At 33.9% G+C, this 24,242-nt stretch overlaps 1 protein-coding gene across 1 annotated transcript in view; it reads right to left on the bottom strand.

Moving 5' to 3' along the window:
- Sema3d (sema domain, immunoglobulin domain (Ig), short basic domain, secreted, (semaphorin) 3D) overlaps positions 1–24,242 on the bottom strand; it is a 173,530-nt gene that overhangs the window by 96,591 nt on the left and 52,697 nt on the right. Inside the window, exons 2-3 of the mRNA XM_013026073.1 lie at positions 23,932–24,121; positions 2,657–2,817 (exon numbers count right to left, since the gene is read on the bottom strand). Of these exons, the coding sequence (XP_012881527.1) occupies positions 2,657–2,817; positions 23,932–24,082 (312 nt within the window). The 5' untranslated portion in view covers positions 24,083–24,121. The remainder of the gene's footprint in view (positions 1–2,656; positions 2,818–23,931; positions 24,122–24,242) is intronic.

The following is a 24,242-nucleotide window of genomic DNA, read 5'->3' as shown; positions in this document are numbered from 1 at the left end:
GGCTACTATGGAGTACCTTTTAGCACTGGGGTGATTTATATCAACTGAAATGGTGGATATCTTCCAAAAACACTAACTGTTAAATTTGCATACTTGACTCCTGTATGAGTAACCAAGTTAAGAGAATATAAAGAAATCTCAGTTACATAGAAAATCAAATTGTGTTATGTTATCAAGTAAGTTTATATATAAAACATAGATCGATATTTCATGAACATTTACTTCATTAAATAGTAGCACATTTTAAGTATGGCTTATAGCCAAAAAGAGATTTGTTTAAAGTAGTCAGTCACAGAAGGAAGTTAATGTTATCGAACTTATTTTCAACAATGATCTAATACACACAACTCAGATAAACTTTTTCTTCCAATCCTAGAAGGTAAAGAAGAGGAACAAGAACAAATTCTCTTAAAAGTGTAAATTGCTTTGTACAATTATACCAAAATGGAGATACATTTGGAAAAATCATTTTAACAAACACAATTCCTTAAAATATAAAAGTTAAAAATAACTATTTTCTTTAGCTTCTTTTGTAAAACATTTTAACTTCTACTAAGATATTTACTCACAATTGATGTTTGATACTACTAGTTGGCACTCCTAAGAATATGAGTATATTTTAGAGAAATTCTGGAAGGAGAAATACAATTTAAAAACATAGAAAATTGAGTTACAGTGTCAGTAAAGATAATATTTTCAGTTTTTAACCAATATTTAATTAATTTTACCTTACTCTAAATAATTTAGAAGCTGTCTTTAATTTTTGAAGATAATTTCTAAATACTTTAAGTAATCTCAGGTTCACAAAGAACAACTGTTTCTTTGTATTCTGGAAGTAGAGATAATATAAGCACATGCATATCTACTTGAATTTAACTTTTTTCTTTAAATCCGTGCATTCCAAAAATAACTCCCATCTCTTGGTATATGTATGAAAAAACTACTTAAAATTAAATGATTAGCAATTAAAGATCTGTCTTAATTCAAAGATTAACTGGGCAGTATTAACACATGAAGACACAAATATTTCTATGAAGATTCAAATCCTGAGAAAAAGCAACTTTCAGATAACCAAGCAACGGGTGTTTAGGCCTGGATGTATTTCATAATTAGAGAGTTAAGTGAAAGTGATGATTGTAGATGGATTCTCTGAGTTCCTAGGAGGACTCTTTTTAAACAGGAAGAACTCAACATTGGGAACTCTTGACCTAAACCTTAGAATGTCCCTTAGTGTTTCTTTTTCAATGTTTCTGTAAGAGGAGATAAATAAACAAAAATAGCAGATGCTTCATAGATGCAGAATAGGTCATATATGATGTCATTTCATGAGTTATCTAATCCCTTCCAGTTTTGCTGTCTCTTTGAGCAGACATTGATTTTTACTGAAACTAATGATAACTGATAATGCCTAATGGGTGGTCCCGTTCCTTCGATTTTCATACTGCTGGTCAAAAACAGGAAATGGTAGTAATTGCTTTTAGGACTTTGAATATAACACTTAGAATTTTTAAAATTTAATTTAAACCTGTTTTAAATTGACACATAAAAGCATTATAGCTGTACAGTTGTTTCTTTTATTATACTAAAATAAGGATTTTTTAAAAACCTGGCTTCCTAATCTTTTGTGAAGGTAATTTGGTTCATGGATAGCTCTTCAAATTGGTATGTCTGTGGGGTGATCGTTGCTGAAGGACTATACTCAGCCTTCATCTTTTGTGACCTCTCTATATTTATTATCACTTCTTTATAAATTATACTTATATTTATTTATAAATGATTATTTATATATTTATTTTTAAATTTTGCCAGTTGTGGGGTTTAAAGTTGCCTAGTCAATTTTTTTATATTTAATTTAATTTTATTTTATTTCTGAACATACTGTACAGAGGGGTTACAATTACATGGGCAGGATAATGTGTACATTTCTTACTGCCTAGTCAATTTTTTGATCATGGTTGGCACTCTTAATAATTGAGCCATGCCTCTAGTCTGGCTTTTGCTGACTTATTATTGTGGACTTTTGCAACTTTTCTCTGTTTGGGTTAGTTTTTCATTGTGATTCTTTCATTTCCACCTCCAAATTAGCTAGGATTACAGATATAAACCACTGGTGCTCAATTTATATTTCAACATTAAAACTGTTCCTAATGAAAACATAGTAGGGGAATATATGTTTCACTAACCCCCAAATCACTGGACTTTAGAAGAAACTTGTTCAGATATGAAATGAAAATGTGAACCAAAGATATGCTTTTCCAATGCTATTACAACTCACAACCATAGTACACAGGTCAATAATGCTTATTTGTTCATTAAAAATTACTGAAAATTTAACTTTATATTGCTGAAATATTTACTTATTCTTGAAAAATAATTCACTTTGCATTTCTTCAATAGAAATATTTGCATTTTTATTCATTAAATACATAGTTGATGCTTTTTATTTATATTTTCAAAGGTTGTTTTAGTATTGTACTCATTGATTCAATAGAGCTTTCATATATACTCAAATTCATGAAAAGTTAAAATGTGTCATCTAGGCAGTAATTATTTCTGACACAGAAAATCGAGTGGCTTTTGATAGAGTCACCCCACACCAAGAGAATACATAAAATTAAATAGCTTTAGTTGTTGATATATATTTAAGTACACTGACCTTTTTAAAATTTTTGTTTATGTCAACCAGACTGAGCAGAAAGATGTGGTCCTTGGCTCCTAGAAGAAGCCTGCCCCTCTCCTCATCTAATAGAAGAGTTTGGAAATCCAGTCCTTCTGGTGAACCCAAAAACGGAATACAGCTATTTGAAAGCAGCAAGTCTATGGCAAAATAAAAGAAGGAAAGAAAAAACAAATCATTATACAAAAAATTTACTTGCTTCAATTTGTAAATTATCCCACTTTATAAAAGTTGATTAGAATTGCAATTTAGATAAATTCAGACAACTAGGGCATTATATATACTCATTAAGAAATAAGTAATACATTTCAATTGTATTTTATTAATACTAGTTTATGTGTAAAATATGATTCTGAAATGAATATAAAATGTGTAAATACAAAAGTAAAATTCAAAGTACCTCCAAACAATGTCTTTATTCTTATAATTTGAAGAATCTAACTAATAATATTTGAACACTGACAAAGTAATGAATACTGTAATAGAAAGTTTCAAACTGTCACAAATGTCACAGCATTCTTCTCTTTTCCTTTTGGTATGTTTTTTTATTTTAAAAATGCTGTACAGAGGGGTTACAGTTATATGACAAAGGTAATGAGTACATTTCCTATTGAACATTTTGCCTCCTCCTTTAGTTTTCCCCCTACCATCCCTTCCCTCCCACCTCCACAACAACTGCCCCACCCTCCCCCTCCCCCCACCCAGTGAAGTTGTAAAGTTCATTTTCAACATAGTGTTTTGTACATCCCGTTGTTACAATGGGTGAACCTGAATCCTTATTTAAGCGTTTTGTTTTGTTTTTCCTTCCCCTCCCCAAATTAGAGAAGTGTATATACAAGATGCAGGGCACTTCTTATACCATGAGGGAAGAACATACAAAGAAACAAAAAAAAAATCACATGGTACATTATAAATACATTAGAAACAATAGCAAGAAAGAAAAAAAGATATTTGTGTCCCTATCTTGGGGTTCATTTCACTTAACATCATCTTATATAGTCATATGTACATAGTCTTTGGCCTTTTCCGCTTGTCCTATACATGTACTAGTTATTGCAAATAAGGGAAACAAGGGACCTATGTTTCTTTGGGTCTGGCTTACTTCACTTAATATAATTTTTCCAAGTTTTTCCATTTCCTAACAAAGGGGATAATGTCATTCTTTCTGATGGAGGCATAGAATTCCATTGTGTATATATACCACATTTTCTTGATCCATTCATCTACTGAGGGGCATCTGGGTTGGTTCCATATCTTAGCTATGGTAAATAATGCTGCGATAAACATAGGCTGGTAGCCTTAGTATGGCCTTGTTTGTGATCTTTTGGGTAAATGCCTAAAAGTGGGATTGCTGGATAATAGGGGAACTCTATGTGGATTGTTTGGAGGAACCTCTATAGTGCTTTCCAAACTGGTTGAACAAGTTTACATTCCCACCAACAATGCAGTAGGGTTCCCTTCTGGCCACATCCCCTCCAGCATCTGTTGCTATTAGAGCTCTTGATTATAGCCATTCTAACTGGGATGAGGTAGTATCTCAATGTTGTTTTGATTTGCATTTCTTTTATGGCTAGAGAGGTTGAGCATTTCTTCATGTGTCTATTGGCCATCCTTCTTTCCTCTTCAGAGAAGTTTCCCTGTAAGTCTTTAGCCCACTTATTTATTGGGCAGTTGTTTCTTTGAGGATTTGTTGTTGGGGTATTTAATTTTTTGAGTTCCAGATATATTTTTGATATGAGACCCTTATCTGTTGTATGGCTAGTGAAGATCTCCCAATCCGTGGGCTTTGTATTGATCTTGCTAGCTATGTCCTTTGCCATGCAGAAGTTCTGCAGCTTCATAAAATATCATTTGTCTAACCTTTCTTTGATTTGTTGTGTTTCCGGGTCTCTATTGAGAAAATTTCGGCCTGAGCCAAGGAGACCTAGGGTTTCTTCTATTCCTTCCTGTAATGTTTTCAAGGTGTCTGCTTTGACTCCAAGGTCTTTGATCCATTTGGAGTTGATTCTGGTGCAGGGTGATATATAAGGATCTAGCTTTAGTTTGCTAAAGGTGAATAACCAATTTTGCCAGCACCATCTACTGAAGAAGCTGTCTTTCTTTCAGTCTATTTTTTTAGTTTCCTTATCAAAGATTAGATGCCTATAGGTCTGTGGGTTCATTTCTGAGTTTTCAGTTCTATTCCATTGGTCCTCAGGTCTGTTCTTGTGCCACTACTAAGCTGTTTTGATTACTATGGCTGTTTAGTAGAGTTTGAAATTTGGTATTGATATTCTTCAAGCACTGTTCTTTCTGTTAAGGATTGCTTTTGCAATTTGGGGCCTTTTTTTGTTCCATATGAATTTTTGGATTGCTTCTTCTATTTCATTGAAGAATGAGGTTGGAATATTGATAGACATCACATTAAATTTGTAGATAGCCTTTGGAAGTATTGCCATTTTCACAATGTTGATCCTTCCAATCCAGAAGCATGGGAGTTTTTTCCACTTCCTAAATTCTGCTTTGATTTCCTTTTTTAGGTTTTTAAAGTTTTCATTGTAGAGGTCCTACACTTGTTTAGTTAATTCCATTTTTATTTAAAAATTATTTTACTTTTTTATTTTACTTTTTAGAAAGGTTTTAGATTAACAGTCATACTGAGAAAAAAATATTGACATGCATAGACTCTCTGCCCCAACACTTGCATAGCTTTCCCTATTATCAAGAGCATCCCACCAAACATGGTGTAATTGTTATACTCAATAAACCCACAATAGCACAGCAATACCATTCAAAGTCCACAGTGCTTTTAGAGTTTATTCTTCATGTTTGATATTTTATGCATTGGATAAAGTTTTAATGACAGTATCACTATATAATACAAAATCACTCATTTCCTTAAAGATCCTTTATGATCTCACTCTTAATTTATCTTACCTTTTCAAGTCACTGACATTCATTTATCCTTTTTGACTGTGCATAGTTTTGCCATGTTAGGATGTTGTATAGTTGGAATCATATAGTATCTAGACTTTTCATTCTTGCTTCTTTCATCAGCAATATGTATTTAAGTTCAATTTATGTTTTCGTGTTCAATAGTTAAGTTCTTTTTATTTTATTTTGTTTATTTTATTATCATTCTTTTCTGTATGACAGTCCTGGGTGCTGTCTCTGAGCTTTGTTGTTCATGGCTAATGCTCTACCACGTGAACCAAAGTTCTACTTTTAGCTTTTGGGTGGTTTCATTGAAGACAGTTCACAGACTTTCCTCCGTGGGCTAGATTCAAACTGTGATTCTCAGATCTCAACCTCCTAAGTAGTTACTGGTGTGATCCAATGGTGCCCAAATGTTCACTTTTTATTTAATTAGTTTTTTATTGTGGAAATAAGTTTTGGCAATGATGAGTGAATGCACTGTAAACATATTAGTATTGTTTATTTATTTATTTATTTTGTTAGTTCATATATTTAGGTAGTCTGTTTATTTTGTGCTGGTTTAGGCACTGGCTCTACCACTTTAGCCACACTTTTAGTCTGGCACTTTTGCAGGCTGTTTGGCAATAGTCAGTTTCAGACATTTTTGTCGGTGCTGGTCTCAAACCATGATCTTCAAATCTCAGCCCTCTCAGTAGATAGGATTATAGGTATGAGCTACCTGCCCCTTGTCACATGTAGGTTTTTATGCATATAAATTTTTGTAAGAAGCCATGAACTGTGTTCCTAAATGTCTGTGCCATTTTGCATTTCTAAAAGCCATTAACAAGTGATCCTGTTGTGCTGTACCTCTTTTGAATTTAGTATTATCAGTAGTTCAGGTTTTGGTCATTCTAATACATATGTACTGGTACCATAAGTTGTATTTCCTGAAGACTGATTGTATGGAGTATCTTCTCATATGCTTATTTGCTATTTGCATCTTTTCTTTTGTGAAGTCATGTGAAAGGTCTTCAGCCTATTTTTTATTTGTTTTCTTATTGCTTACTTTTTTCCCCTTTGTTACTCTGTATTTTTTTAATTGTGAAAATACCGTACAGAGGGGTTACAATTACATGAGCAAGGTACTGAGTACATTTCTTATCAAGCATTGTTGCCTCCTCCTTTGTTTCTCCTTACCATTCCTGACCTCCAATCTCCCTCCCCTCCCCCGCCAAAGTTGTAAAGTTCTTTTTTTGACATAACGTCTTGTACATCTCATTGTTGCAATGGGTCCACCTGTAACCCTATTTAAACAATTTGTTATTTCCCTTCCCCTCAAACCCTAATACAATAAAGAGGCTATTACACATCACAAGAATTTAAAACATTATATAAAATAACTATTAATTGTTGAAGTAAAAGGAGATGCCCTCAGGATAGACATAAAAGTATTTCTAAATCTATGCAAAGTTCAGTTTCTGCAAAATACGCTTTTCAGTTCCTTACTAGACTATAGATTAGCTCTACCAAATGTAGATTTACAATTCTTTCATATTTTCTTATTGTCTTTACATGTTCTCTGGTTATCAAAGAATAAGTCTTATTTTTCACAGTTTGGGAACTAGAAACTATGTCTCAGTTTTGACAAACTGAAAGGCAGTATGCTGAAAATGTTGATATTCCTGCTATCTCTAATTAAGTGTTTTTTTTTAATCTGTGTATGTGTGTATGTGTATGTGTGTATCACGGGCTATGTACACTGGATGGAACAATGAACTCTAGACTAACTTTCTATTAAGCTAAATATGTCTTTAATAATTTTTAGAGTATAGACATGTCAATATACTTTTGATCAGATCTAAATGTAGTAATCTTATTTTTTCAGGGATAATACTCAACAAACATTCCATACTGGTTGTTAGTAGAACTGAGTAAAAAGAATGGAGCCAAGGGAACAGCTGCAGTAGGTATGATTAAGATTTCAGTAAGAGGATATGTTTCACGCAAATCGTCATTGAATACAGTAACTCTGTATCTTCAATGGGATTTAAAAAAAATTTAACCAAGATAGAAATGGGAAAAAATGAAAGCATCAGAGGATTTCAGGAGTAATTTTCATCAAACCGAAAAAGGAAAGTAGTTTATATGACATAAATCCTTATTATTATAAGTGTCTGAGGATGTTAATTATATATATTTCAGTATAAATTCCAAATGATTTATTACTTAGCATAATAGGTAAGAGTGTACAGCTTAGGTCCAGATTACGATGGTCCACAGTTGGCCTCATATCTCACTGGCTATCTCCTCTAGGACAAGTCCCTCAATCTTTCTGTGCCACAATCTCCTAATCTAAAACCAAGATGAGAGTAGACACTATAATAAGTTATACCAGTTTGATGAATAAGGGAGCTAATAATGATCAGCATATAAAAATAACGCCTTGTAAATAGTAGGTGGTATAGCTTTCAATTATTATAGTGCTGACAATGTATTTTTGAAGCCTGTACAAAAATACATACAAAGGAAATCATAAAATCTCCTATCTCGTAGTGGCTAATGCAGGTAATTTAAACAAAGTTTTTAGAAGTATTTCTGGAAGGGAGAAAAGTCATTTGAATATTTGAGGATCTTGAGTTTGAGGGCAACCTGGAATATATATGGAAACTGTTTCCAAAACTCTGTATAATATTTATTTTTTAAAATGACATTTAAACTTGTTTGAGCCAAATAATTTGTATGAGAGAAGAATGTCATCTCAACTTTCATTAAACCAGAATGTTATTGCTTCCAACATCTCTATTATTCTAATGATATTTGATTAATATTAAGAAGCTATTTATTTCACAAATATTTATTAGTACATATAGGTTTGGTACTGAACATGGTGTTTGAGCATTGTAAGGTTAGAGAAGTCTATCTGCTGGAGCTGCAGAAATTGATATGCAAATAAGATATAAAACACAAGGAATATATTCTAATAGAAGTGTAAATGCTTCTCATAAATAACCATTTTCTCCAGTACATCCACACTGTATACACCCCTATCTGATGTTACCATAAGCCAATGAGCCAGGATATACCAAAGCTAGTCATTCTCCTGATGGATCATCAGAAGACCAGTCACTATAGCCTAATGCTACATCACAATATCTATGTCAGTCAGCTCATCTCTTCACTTAGGCACCGTATCCCATCATCACAAGGAGAAGCACAAATACAACACAATAAAAACATTTTGTGAGAGACAATATGCATAACTTTGATTAATGCTTCTTAGTATAATTATTCTTTTGTTCTTGTTTGCTAGTGTTAATATCTTAATGTTTCTACCATATAAATTAAATATTATCAAAGATACATATGAGTAGAAAAAAAACCTATCGTCTCTCTATTGAAAAGTAGTACAAGAGACTAAAGTATCCTTTTCATTTGTATACATGGAGGGCTTTACATTTGCATCTTTCTTACCCTGTGAGCTACTTCATGGCTAAGAAGAAGTACCACTTGCCATTGAGTTCCTAGCTGAAAGTCTAAGGCAAATTAAGCACTGGATGAATATTTGTGGAACTGAAGAAACCCAGTGTGCTGAAATGTAGAGAACATGTGGGGGCAGTGAAAAGTGAGACTAGACAGAAAGACAATATCCAGATAACCAAGGCTGATGACGTCAGGCTGAGAGTTTGATTATTCTGTAGGTGACTGGAAGACACTATCATTTTTTTAATGTAGGAAAGTGACAGACTATAACTGAGTGTTAGACAGATAAGTCTGTCTGCAAAATTCAGGAAGAATGAGGAGGGGGAGTTGTGGCATCAGGAAGGCTACCCAGACATTTCTGAAGCAGGACGCGTCCCTAAGTTATATCCACACTGAAGGAAAGAGGAAGATATGTAGATACTTCTCTCTACACGTACAATGAGGAAAAGTAAATAAGCTGTCAACATAGTTATTTGCTGTATTCTGTTTCACCAAAACCAATTATATTTGGTTTAATTTCAAACAATCTTGACGAGGAAAACATCTGCAAAAATATTGACTAACCTGAAGTATTACCATTTCCAAATGATTTATCATTGCCAATGACAATGCTAGCATCAAAATGATTGAAGCATGTTTCCCCATGCTCTGTAGCCAAACAAAATAATCATACGCAGACATTACACATGGACATCTCTCAGGCTGACACAGATTGTGGAAAGACCTTGGGACAGGGATTGGAACAGGTTTCTTTTCCCCCAAACAGCTTATCTTTCTTGCATTTTTGCCAAGCCAAGCAAAGGCAATTTGGTTTCCATGGAGACATCAACTAAAACTCAGACAAAAAAAAAACACCCCAAACCGTGAAGTCTAGAGACTAAATCTTAACACCCAAAGTTGATACACACCCTGAGTTTTGGGAATCTGAAAAGGAGGCAGACTACCATAGATGTAAACTTTTAGGCTTTGCTATTTTGCTCTCAAAAAAGTGAATGTTTTTAAATATTGTTCATATTTTAAAGCATGTATATAGGAACTCTGCCTTCCATCCCCCCTCCCTGTGGATTTACAGAGCACCTGGTAGTCGGAGGGGCCCTCTTCTGGACTTGGTTTTCCAATGCCATCCTTCATGAGGATGACAGCAGAACTTACCTCCATGTCTTAAATGTCTTTTTTTCTATCTCTCTAAACCCTAGACTCTAGATTGAGTCTACCTTAACCCTGTATCGTGATCATCCTTTTTGACAGTGTTTGTGCTATCTCCTTGTCCTCAATTTGTAATCTCACTATGTGTAGTCACCCAGGTGCTTACATTTCCACTTTTGGTCTACCAGCGTATTTTGGGAAAATACACAATCCGATTACATCCAAACTAAATGTACTAAATATAAGATGGTTTATATTTTGTTAAAATATAGGAATCACTGTGTGTAGTGGATTTTGATAAAGATAATGGATGTGTTCCTGAGTCATAAATAACAAGCAAAAACTATTTTTCTATGTCTCAAGTTTCTATGAAGGGTATGAATTTTAATGCTTGCATACACACATTGTTCTAAAAGTAATTTCATTCCTTTCATTAATGTCTCTTTTTTTTTTTTTACCAAATGTCACAGGAGAAACTGTTCTCCTAAATTATTATCGGTAATCATGTTTAAAAATGACTGATTCTCTCAAACAAAAGATCACTTTTTCATTTCCTCTTTTGTGGTGCTCTACCACTTGAGCCTTTTCCAGCCTAGCTTTGTCCTGGTTATTTTGGAGATGGAGTCTCATGCCTAGGGTGGCTTTGAACTACAATCCTCCAGAACTCAGACTCTTAAGTAGATAGGATTACAGGCATGAGCCACTGGTGCCCAGCTATAAAACCTACCTTTTGAAGGCTATAACTATCTTCTCATCTTTTTTTTTTTTTGTCAGTTGTGGGGCCTGAACTCTGGGACTGGGTGCTATCCCTCAGCTCTTCAGCTCAAGGCTAGTGCTCTACCACTTGAGCCAAGCACCACTTCCGGCTTTTTCTGCTTATGTGGTACTGAGTAATAGAACCCAGGGCCTCATGCATGCAAGACAAGCACTCTACCACTGAGCCCCCTTCCCAGCCCCTATAACTATCTTCTCTGCTGAGAAGATCATATTAAAAAAAGATATGGCTATATTCCTGCCCTCTTGAAATAGACAGGGGAAGAAGAAATATTTATCCATAACAAAAATGAAAGTGTACTGTGACAAAGGACAAGAATCCTTAGGAGTCACAAAGTATTTTTAAAAAGAAAATGGAAATGATTTCTTCCCTATATTTGGAATTTGTTCCCTATATATGGAATAAGGTTATCTTAACTTTCTCATTTCTATGTGGGTAAAAAAACACAAATGAACTCTATGGCACTCAGACTTTATTTTTGTTAAAATAGAAGAGTTCATTATAAAAATACCAAATGATAGTTTATTCCTTACTATTCTGATTGATACATTTGTTCTTAAAAACAAGGAGTCTAACCTGGGGAGGAAAAAAAGTCATTAATATGATTACACTTATGAGGAGATTTTAGTAATAACACCATTCTACTTGACAGGTTACCAATTCAGTGAGGTCCCGGTGGTTTGCTGGACTTCACAAAACTAGCTTGCTCTTAGTGGTGAAGATGTCTCCTCACTCACTGCCAAGTGCTCATCCATGCGAAGGCAGGCTAAGGGGCAGGTAATCCTTGTTCCTAGCTGAAATAAGCCTTTGATTTAGAAGGAATTTCTTGAATTTCCTTTATAATACCATTTAATACAATTGTTCATTCAGTTTGAAAAAATACCCTATTTGACCTGATGGTCTCCATTCTTCCTCTTCACCCAGTAAGGAAGGGAGTGGTTAGTTATATTGAATTTAATAAATTTAGAATTCATCAACATAGACTTCCTCAGGTTTTGAGTGCTGAGTGAAAAATATCTCAAATCCTTGAAATCTTGAATTTATTGCCAAAGATCTTGAACTGGGTGGAGCTGTGAGCTGAATTCATAAAAGTGCAAGAAGTGCAAGGATAAAAAAATAAATGTCTTTCCACACCCTTAAATAAAAAAACTTAAGTGTTATATATGTATATATACACTCTTTTAACAAAAATTAGGAAATCAAAGTTGTTAGGGGCAAAAGTTCATGGAGTAGAATGAGAAAAAAAATCAGCCTAGCAGTCAATTCTAGTGTGGGCAAAACTAAGAATTCTTTGGTAAAGGCCAGGCACTGGTGGTCTGTAATACTAGCTACTCAGGATGCTGAGAACTGTGGATCATGGTTCAAAGCCATCCCAGGCAGAAGAGTCTGTGAGAATCTCATCTCCAACTAACCATCAATAGGTCAGAAGTTGGGCTGTGCTTTAAGTGGTATAATGAAAGCCTTGTGTGAAAAAAAAAATGTCAGTTCAAGTCCCAGTATTGGCGCACACACACACACACACACACACACACACACACGCACACACGCAAATGCACACACACACTCACACATAAATAAATAAAAGGGAAGGAAGGAAGGAAGAGAAAAAATAAAAGCTTATATAAGAAATGTATTCAGATAAAATAAACCAATGATCTCTTTCTCTGCCATCTCAGAATAGTCAGCAAAAATCTTTGCCCTACTCACTCCTCTACATGTCCAGAATATTTCCCTCATATCTGAATGTTAGATTTAATTTATAGACATATAAGTATGTGTATTGGCTAGTATGAAAATTCATACAAATTTATCAAGTTAAATATGATAAATTTAAGGGAGATCTCAAACAGTATAATTCCTTGGAAAGGCAAAAATCATAGTTCAGCAATATAAAACACCATAAATGTGGGACTCAAAAGGAGTGGGGTCAGGTCAAGGGGAAGAGGGAGGGAAAATGAATAGGAAAAGAGGAAGAGAATGCAGTCAAGAACCCCATGTATATATCCCACAAAATTAAGAAGAATGAGTGCAGAGGTAAGTAGATCAGGGATGGGTGCTAATATTGAAAGAAGTGACATTGATAAAAATGCATTGTATTCATAAACTGTTTAATTGAATAGCAACTCCTTTCGATAATTAAAACAATATGCCCTAGCTATATCATTAAGACTATTAGAAGATCCCCCAACACAGTGTGTTCTCTGCAATCTGTGTAAGTAGTTAGCTCACAAATCTATCTATTCCATTCTATTCTCACTTTCCACCTAAATCCAGCTATTTTCACTCCACCCCTGAATTCCCAGAAACTTCTTTTTACAGGTTTAGAATTCTGAGATCTTCCCTCTTAGAGTTCCTTCAAAGCTTTTCCCCATAGTTCCAGAAATGTTTGAGCTTCTGAACCATTCCAGCAAAAAGCCTGCTCTCATTTTGGTTCAGGAATTGAACAAAGGGAGCAAACTTGGTTCATTCCAAAATAAAAATTAGTTCCTAATGCTGTGGCCCATAGAGTCCCTTTTAGCTATTCCTGGATCTGTTTGCTTCTCCAGCTTTTGGTCAGAGACAAGGCATAGATCATCTCTTGGGAAAATGAGCTCATCTTAATTTGCTCTACCTGTGTTCCAACACATTTTGAGATCATATGAGAGGATTTTGGTTATCAAAACAGTTCACTTCCACCTACCAAAAATTCCAGTTATAGTGTATGTATACTTAGATTATATATGTCCTCCTACTCAAGCAATGAGAGAGAATATCAGTCTAATCTAAGCTCACCACAAAAGATTACTTTAAGATTACAGGAAAGTTCATGATCCCTATGCTTTCCTAGGTAAAATATTGAGGCCTAACTTTTTCTTCCAGTGAATACAAGTCTAAATCAGAAAGAACAACAAAAATGAAAGAAACCAAATTCATGTTTACTCTTTTGCAGCTGTCCATTAGAATCTTTTCTAGGCAATCATAAATCAGATGGTATTGCTTAAGCAGACATAATTCAGTAAACAAATAATGCCAATTTTATCACCAGACCTATGTTCTTGCCAGCACAGGATGTGAAGTAAAATCAGAGTAATTTTATGTGGTCACATTATCTAAACCCAGGTTTGTTCTTACTTGGCTAGCTTTCAATAATAGATGCTTTATATATGTGCAATTCATAATTTATGAGTCCTTATACTTTCAAAAATAAATTATTTAAAAATTTTCTAAAGGATTGTTATGATTGATAGTTTTTAATTATTTGTCTATATAAAGTTAAGGATAAATGAGTATTTTTCCCAAAAAGGATGTCATGATGAAATAAACTTTCTCAGAAATCATTGAGAAAATAATTCTGTTTCTGCTTTGACAATTCTTTACTTACCTCTCTTTAAAATATTTAGAATTGGGCTGGGGAGGTAGCTCAGTGGTAGAGCGCTTGCCTTGCATGCATGAGGCCCTGGGTTCGATTCCTCAGCACCACAGAAGAAAAAAGAAAAAAGCCAGAAGTGGCACTGTGGCTCAAGTGGTAGAGCGCTAGCCTTGAGCTGAAGAGCTGAGGGACAGTGCCCAGGCCCAAAGTTCAGGCCCCACGACCGGAACAAAAATAAAATAAAATAAAATAAAATATTTAGAATTTCTCCTTCTCAAATTTCTTTTATTATATTAGAGAAAGTCTTCCTATATAGTCTACCAGACCTCAAATTTATGAGTCTCCTGCCTTGATCTCCTGAAAGAAGAATTGGAGACATGAACTGCCACACTCATCTCTCTTTGTAGTTTATACTCCAATGAATGTGTGATCAAAACCTTTCAGCCACAATAAATGAGGATACAGGGCTTGGGATGTAGCTCAAGTAATAGAGCATTTCTGTATCAACAATACATCTTTGGTTCAATCCTTGTTACTGCAAATATGAAACAAACAAAACAGAAGAGTTCCTTCAAAAACCAAAAACAAAGCAAATAAGGGAACAATAAAATCAGCATAAGGATTTATTACAGTAGACAGGGTGGTACATACTTAAAATTCTAGGACTCAGGAGGCTGAAGCAGGAGAGTATAGAGTTGAAAGAAAGTCTGGGCTACAAAGCATGACCCTGTGTTCAATAATAATAACAATAGTGATTATGTTAAAGGACATATGTGAAACTTTGGTCACAGTTGAGAAGTTTCATGCCATCTGTGTCCCAAGACTTTGAATGTGTCTTTGATTTTTCATGGAATTTGTTCAAATCATGTCTTCACATTTGCTATTATGAAAATTAAAATAATATTCCATGTATATATTTCTTTAATTTATCACGCTGGGCATTTCCTTGTGACATTTGATCTGAAATTTCCACAGATTCAGGAAAATTTCAGATCGTTTTTTTCATCAGACTAAGCAGATGCTAATCATCTGTAAGACTTTTCTCTAGGTTTTCTCCAGATGAGGACCCCGTCTCTAATCACTAGTCTAATGAGCATAATCCAATAGAGGCACTCAGCAGATTTGAATCATTATTTGCATATATATCCAAGAGGGAGATTAAAAAATACAAGCATAAAATGTCGTCCTCCCTTTCAGACTGTATAAACAATGACATGTTATATCTTATTTATACTTTATTTCCTAAAATTTATTTATGCCTAATAAATGGTCAGTTCTCTGCGGATGACTTCAAGACAGATAGCTAAAACCTAAATCTCAGTTTACCATTTCCAAACCATCTTCTACAGGCTGTCAGATTTTCCTCTGACCATCTCAACCCTTCTGACTTCAAGGACTTCTGTGTTATTACCTAATCTCATGCTCAACACTTCAAAATTAGTTTTATTCCCTTTCCTTCCTTTCTTCCATTTATATAATCATTCCATTTCACTCTATTCAAAATTTAAAACCATCTAAATTGAAAGACTAAAATATCCTATCATACAAATTTCTAATCTTGCTTGTCAAATATTTATTCATATTCCTAGCTACCTTAGACACGCATTATCCCATCTTGGAATTAATGTAATAGCTCCTAATTTCCTTGTTGTAGACACCCCCAAATGATATCTACCACATCATGCATGCTGCCTCACCCATTTTATTCATGAACACAAAGTACATCATTTTCATGACATACACTTCATTCAAGACATTTTAAGCTCTTCTTCTAATGCTGAATTTTATACCTATTTTTTCCTAAATTAAAATTTGCTTATTTTTGCATGATGACATTCATCTGGTTGCAGTTATTTTGTATATTATCCCTTAAAAATACTAGAAGTCTGGTTAGTGATGTCTATTTTACTGCTTTATCCTGGCACCAAGTTGTTACATATAAGAAGTCTAATCAAAATTTAATGATTTTTCAGCCTTATATTTTGTTTACCTCATTCTATCTATCTTCCATCTAAGTCAAGATTTATTACAGACTAATTAATAATTTAGGGACATTAATGTACCATCTGGAGACCCAACTGTGGCTCTAATGCTTTGCAGTTGCAGGGGTTTTTCTGTGATCTCTGACTGTTCATGTTTACTGAGTTCTTTTCCATTCCTTCATTATCTCACAGTCTCATGGATTTAAAATTTTCCATGTGTAACTACAAAATTTATATTTCCAATTGACATCTCCATGAATTCCCAACTTAAATATTCATGTGTATTTGTAGAATTTCAATTTGATAAGAACTATCCTTTTTTAGAAAACAATGATCCTTGTTCTTCCTTAAAACCTATCTCTTTCAGTTTTTCTCATTGAAATTAATTAATAACTCTATTCAAGAAAAACAATTGGAGTCATATACCTGAGTTTTCCCTCTTGCTCACTCACTCATTCTCCCTCTCCTCTCTCTTATTCGCTTGCTCACCATCAGAATATCCTATTGGCCCTACCTTCACATCTTCTTCTATCTCTATTGCCCAATCACCATCATTTCTTCCCTGGATTATGACAACATCTCTATTCTGGCTCTTTCTTTTTCTATTCTCCTGCCTTCCAAAGCACAGATAACACAGAAATCAGAGTGATGCTATCACATGTCTAAGCATGCTGAAAATTCTCCAGTCTATATCAATCATATTAAATGTTAATGTTTGAACTGTGGACCACCGCTTTCTTTCTGTTTAATCAATCATTTTCTTCTTCCCTGTTGCGTAAGCATATTGTCTCCTTTCTGTAAGATTCTTAAGAATTCTAGACACTGACTTACCTCAGGACTTTTGTACTATATTCTTTCTGCAAAAAAAATTCCAGATATTTCAGTGAACTGCTTCTGTAATTTTTTTTTCTTTTTTGGGCCTGGGCGCTCTCCCTGTGCTCTTCAGCTCAAGGCAAGTGCTTTACCACTTGAGCCACACTGGCACTTCCAGTTTTCTAGTGGTTTATTGGAGATAAGAGTCTCATGGACTTTCCTGCCCAGGCTGGCTTTGAACGGCGATCCTCAGATCTTAGCCTCCTGAGTAACTAGAATTACAGGCCTGAACCACCAACTTCTGGCTTAGTTCTGTAAATTTTAAATATCTGAAAATCCACTTAATTAGCTCTTCCATGACCACCATTCTTTTTGCTACTTTAACTCTACCACTCCTGAACTTTGATTTTTGGTACATTGTTCTTTCTAGTTCTTACTATTTTCTACATGACCGAATTATTTACTTATATATTTTCTGATCTTCCCAATGAATCTATAAACTATATGATGGCAAGAATCATAATCTCTCTGAGTTGATATAGACACCAATTTCCAAAACAATACAAGAAATATACAAGAAATACAGCAGGCATTTGGATGCTAGTGTTAGTAATATTGACAATTAAGTATTACACACACAGTGAAATTACCCCTGAAAATTTAGTGAAAACATGTATGAGAAACCAAGAGTCCATTCAAATACAGTGCATACTTTCAAATCATCCATTAATAATTTACTTTGTAGGCAAAAACACATTGTGGTAATTTTTACTTAGAAGGAGTGACTTAGAGTAGGCTATCTTTCCAGTCGATTTGTCAATAAAAATGGCATTTCAGATTGCATCATAGTCTGAACTCTTGAGTGATTTTATGATGCATTTTAACCCATGAGAAAAGGTTAACATCACTCAAACACAAAACTTTAATCAAGGTCAGCAGTAATTGTGTGAAGTGTATTGTCTGTGGACCTACTAACAACTAAAGGAGCACCGTAGTGAAATGTCAAGGCAATGCCCTCAATAAATTCATAATTTCTGAACAGTTCTTGCCTGAGGGAGGCTAACACTGACAGAAAATAGTTGGGGAGAACACAAAGACAATTTTCAGATTCCATGTAAATTTTTACATAATTTCCAAGAAGAAATTATAAAATATTGTTTACATATAAAAACCTTTGGTCAACGAGTTACCATCAATACCTAGGCAAGATGGTGTATTTCATAAAAAATGATAAATATTTCCATTATTCAATATTTACTATATCAACCATGATTTTAAGTGCTCTACATGGATTCAGTTTTATAACAAAATTATTAGTCTTACATGTGGCAGTCATAATACTGATTTAGTGTCTTATAAACAAGAAAACTGTAACCCAGAAAATAAATATTTCATGAGTAGTAATAGCAGTAAGGGCCTAGGCAATCAGGTGTCAGAACCTTTTCTGTTCATTACTGTATCATACTGAATTGAGATAACAGATTGTTCAGTTTAGACAAACCAAGTTGAACAAGCTTGAGAGTAATATTGCCAGGATATTGCCTGTTAGGATATCTTTCAAATTTAATAAGTAAATAAATTTCTGAATTTAGAGAGCATTTGGATTTAGCCATGCATTTCTTAATAAATTCATACAAAACAAAGAACCATAATATCAAATAATCAGTGCTTATTGATGAAGTAAAACTTTTCTGATCAGTGCAAAACATAATTAAATTTTGGAGAAATTAAAACAATCACCTTGAGGGTAAAAAATACATTTATTATTTTAGAGAATGATAAAGGCACATATTACCAAAGAAATAATGGCAAGATCTTATGTATTTTTGTATTGCGATATATGTATTCTTAAATATGTCATGTTTCCTTTATAGACACCATAATGTGACAGGTCCATAGACCTTGGACTAAACAAATATAGGAACACAGCCTTTGGTTGTTTCTTACTTTGGCTTATGTAATTTAGGCACTAAGGTTCATGTATTTTATCTATAAAATGGATGTAAAACCCAATGTTTTATTTTTTCATAAAATGTTAAGAAACCTAATCTTGGCAAAGTCTAAGTTGAGTAGTTTGACCTAGTCACTCTCTTGCTTCAGTCTTCAGAGAACATTTTACATTTGAAATGGCATTTGCAAGTATGTTTTCCTATTCCCTCTCTGTCTCTAAATAAGTTCAAAAGAGATAACCTTTGTAAACTGTTCAGAGGTTCCACAAAAAAATAAACATAAAGCTATCCAATGACCAAGCAAGCTTTTATCCAATATATCATAAACAAGGTCACACTAAAGCTAACAGCACAACTATGTTCTGTGTTCACTGCAGCATTGTTTATGATAGACAAGATATGGAATCAGCACAGATGCCTCTCAATGGACTAATGGATCAAGAAAACATGGTATATATGCACAATGGAATTCTACACATCCATCAAAAAGAACGATATTGTATCATTCTTTAGGCAATGGAAAGACTTAGAAAAAAATTAAGAAGTTATGTCCAAGTGCAATTATTTGTCTTTTACTATGCACTGAATTTACTTATAGATCCATAGGAACTTTCTAATTACATCCACACAGTGAGAGCAAAGGAGGATATACTTCGGATAGGATCACAAGGGCTCAATATCTATGTGTATATGACCGTATAAAATGACACTTATCAAAATGAACTCCAATAAATGGAAGCAAGAAGTTTTTATTGTACTGTTTTGTGGTCCCCCCACACCTCTTTTCCTTTAGTCTATTCCCTTCTGTGGCTATTTTTTTTTTGTTTCTGTACCCTTTGTCTTATATACAAGTTTATCTGGTTTGGGAGGGGAAAAGGAAGCACAGAAATGGTGGGGACAAAGGGTGAACCAATTCAGCAGTGAAGTGGGGGAGTCAGGAGAGGAAAAACTGGGAGAGAATGATGGAGGGCGTGACACTGTTCAAAATGAAATGTGCTCATTACCTGACTTATGTAGTTGTAACCTATCTGTATATCACCTTTAAAATAAAATTTTAAAAATTGAAAATATTAAGTGAAATAAGCCACACCAGCAAAAAATAGGTTGGCATGACTTCCCTTATTTGTGGTAGCTAGAGTGTGCCTATAAATTTATAAGCAAACACAGGGGATGGTAAATATATATGTGTGTGTATATATATGTATACATATACATATATGTATATATATGTATATATGTGTATATATATGTATATATATACATATATATACACTGGGACATGATAATTTGTATAGGTCTCTAGGCATTCAGAAACAGTGAAGCCAAAGGAGGCTACTCTTCTGGGAGGAACACAAAGGTGTAATACCTATGTGTATCTGTAATACCTGTGTGCATCTGATCATATAAAATTACATTTATCACAATGAACTCTAGGAAATGGAAACAATATTTTTTATCACCATTTTCATTTTCTTTTTCACTTATTTGTTCATTTATCTGTCTTTGGGAGTGTAAAGGGGTCACAGAAATGGTGGGACAAAGGGTGAACAAATTTGTTACTGGTACTTACTGGTCACTAAGTTGAAAATTAACTATGCAACTTTTGGGTGGGGATGGGAACGAAAAACTGGGAGACAATGAAGGAAGGGCTGACATTGTTTAAAAAGAAATATACTCTTGATCTGTAACATTAATTCCTCTTCACATCACCTTTATAATATTAAAAACTGTATGCATGAATGGAAATGTTAAAATGAAATCTCCTTTTAAATAAAAGCCACAATTCTAAAGACATGAGACTATCTTTACAAGCTTAGATTAAGCAAAGATTTCTAGGAAAATGACTAGTAACCATAAAAATATTTAAACTAGATATCAGAAAACTTACAGAAAACTTAGAAAATAAAACATTATAAAATTCAAACTACAGGGCTAGGAAAGTGGTTCAGTGGTAGAGTGCTTTTCTTGCATGCATGAGGCCCTGGGTTCAAATTCTCAACCACATAAGCAGAAAAAGCCAGAAGTGGCACTGTGGCTCAAGTCTGGCAGTGCATTAGACTTGAGCTGAAGAGCTGAGAGAAAGTTCCCAGGTCCAGCGTTCAGGCTCCACAACTGACAAAAATAAAAATAAAACATAAAAAATGCAAACTATAAAATATTCCCAAAACTAAGATCAAGAAAAATCTTTAATCTATAATGTATGTGTTGTTTGGGTGGCTGATCACCTGTCTAACAATCATGACATTCTGAGTTCAAACTTCCATATCAAGAACAAAAAGAAAATAAAAAAAGAGAAAGAAAAGAAGGAAGGAAGAAGAAATGAAGGAACGAAGGAAAGGACATATTAGAATCAAGTATTATAATCCAAACAATAAAGAAAAAGAATAAGGAACATTTAAAACAAAGGCATTAAAGAATGTTACTATACCATCAGGTTTCTTTTTTTTTAATTATGAAAATACCGTTTAGAGGTTTCTTTAATGTAGTAAAAGTTACAAAACATTGATGAGTGTAGACAAAGAAAAAAGAATATTATTTGCAAATCAAATTGGTTCAATACATAAAAGTCACTGAGAATTTGTTATGACCGCATTGATATAAGCACTATTTGGGGAATGAGCTATTTTCACCACCACCTTTTGTGGTGAGAATTGTTATTTTCTTCCCATGTGAGAAATTGAGATATGGAGCAAATGGGGAGGTCACAGTTAGTTCATAGCTAACCTCCTGGATTGGCCCCAATCTACACCGAGCCTGAGATCCTAATCCTGACTCTTTCACTGTAGATACATTAGATACAGTAAGTCCCAGAGGACTTATACACCATAAAGGGAACCACATGTACCTTTAAGATTATTGGGAGGCATAAAGAACTTTACTGAATTTTGCATAGTTGAAGCCTGTTGTTAGATTTATGTGTGTTTGGGGTATGGGGATAGAACTGAGACAATTTTCCTCTACATTAAAATCTAAAATAAGAGGGATTCTAAATAGCTATTTAAATGTAGTAGGTTCTTAATTTGAAAAATCAACAGTTTGTATTAGTGTATGGTTTTGATTTTGCCTTCTGTCCTATAAAGATTAAGAATGTTGATTTATTTCTTTAAAGATTCTCATTCATCTGAGCCTCTTTTTCTGTAGAAGGAGACTGAATGAATCAATAAACTCTATTCTTTTGATGCTTCTGGTATTTAGAATACAAGCCAAAAATTGTATTTTTGCAAATGTTTTAGTTTATCTACATCTCAAAGGCTAGAAAAGTAATAAAACATGGAAATTAAATACAGGGTAGGCGTTCTAGAAAGCTTTCATTATTGTTTGCTTCAGTATCCACATACATATGCACAGTAATTCCATATGGCTGCTACTATTCATTTATTTTTCTGAAAAAAATGAGTAATCACTTTGGCTTAGCACAATTGTATGGTCCTTGCCAGTTTTGACTACTCATCTTTTCAACTACTTTGAAAAAAAAATGTTGAATTTCCCTTTTGGAAATAACTAGCTTTTCAGTAACATATTGCTTGTATTTGCCCATCCACTTTCTAAGAACTTCAAAATATTAATTATTTTACATTTTCTACACTGAATCAGGCTGTTTAGAAGGAAAATAATTCAATTCTTGACAAAGTAGGTTTCTAAATGTGATTACTTTCTGAATTAAAAAATGACATAATTAAGCTTATAATGATCCCTAAATATATTATGCAAGGGATATTTATGTACCTATGTGACATTGTTTCTATGATGCTACTTGATGGAAAATTTAAAAATAAACCTAAAACATCAGCAAAGAGGTTATAAATATGGAGTTAAGGCTCCCCCCGCATTTTTATTATTATAAAGGTGACGTAAAGAGGAATTAAAGCTACAGCTCAAGAGCACATTTCTTTTTAAACAATGTCAGCCCTTCCCTCATTGTCTCCGTTTTTCCTTCATTGACCTCACATCCTTTATCATCATTCACCCTTATTCCCTCTTTTACCCCATTCTTTTATTTTTCTAGCTCTTTTTTTTAATTTAATTTTATTTGTGAACATGCTGTACAGAGGAGTTACAATTACATGGGCAGGATAATGCGTACATTTCTTACCAAGCATTGCAGCCTCCTCCTTTGTTTACCCTTCACATCCCTTCCCAGCCTCCCCCCTCCCCGTCAATCCCAATCCTTCTCCTCCCCCCCCTTCTTACCCCCCCCCCCGCACCGACGTTGTAAAGCTCCTTTTGGACATGACAACTTGACTTCTCATTGTTGCAACAGGTCCACCTGTATCCTTAAACAACTGGTTTTTCCCCATCTCCTCCACAAGTTATACTGACATCAAATATAGTGAAAGCAGGTTTTACCCCATTCTTTAACTATTTTAACAGGTTCTTTCTTCAAACATGTATATAAAGTACTTTGATCACCTTATGTTTTTCTCCTACCTCTCTTGCTAATTCCCTTACAACAGAGACTATTTACTTTTTGATCATTCATTTAGTGTATATTAATTATAAAAGGGAGTTGCACCAAGGTATTTTTGCATTTGCATATATTATATGACATAATGAACCTTTCTATAGCTCTCTTTCTGCAGTCCCCATCATTCTATTGATCAACAGTTTTCTGTGAGCTGTGTTATACATAGACACAGTGTATTTCAATATTATCCACCTTCCACCATTTATAATAATCAAAAGACCAATATAAGTTAAGTGTGGCAGATTGAATTTTACAAAAATTAGATACAACAATAAGGAACTGAGCTTTTTTATTGTATACTATATTATTAGGTGATGCAAACAGTCAATATAAATTCCTAAAGGAAACAAAACTAAAAACCAAAAAATTTTACTATACGTGAAAATATTTATATACTTACCTTTGTATGATAACTTGAGCCGTGGAATATTTTGCTTAGATGTTCCAGTGACAGGAAGAAACAGCATGGTCATGCTTAGCATCATTAAACCATGTAAAATGTGAAATTCTTGACATTGGGTCTTGGCTCTCTCATCTTTATTAGCATTCATGATGAAAATAATATCCTCTTTCAAATGAGGTTAACGAATCTGAAAATGTTTAAAAAATGATCAGGATAACATTTTTGAAGATTTTTTTCAGATGTACTACTGTTTTCAGAAAATATATAGATTTTTTAAATAAGTAAGTTCTTATGTGATTTGTTCTTGC

The sequence above is a fragment of the Dipodomys ordii genome, unplaced genomic scaffold, assembly GCF_000151885.1.
Source record: "Dipodomys ordii isolate 6190 unplaced genomic scaffold, Dord_2.0 Scaffold90, whole genome shotgun sequence".
NCBI classification, from domain to species: Eukaryota; Metazoa; Chordata; class Mammalia; order Rodentia; family Heteromyidae; genus Dipodomys; species Dipodomys ordii.
Note: the sequence above shows the minus strand (reverse complement) of the source record. Positions and strands in the feature narration are given on the sequence as shown.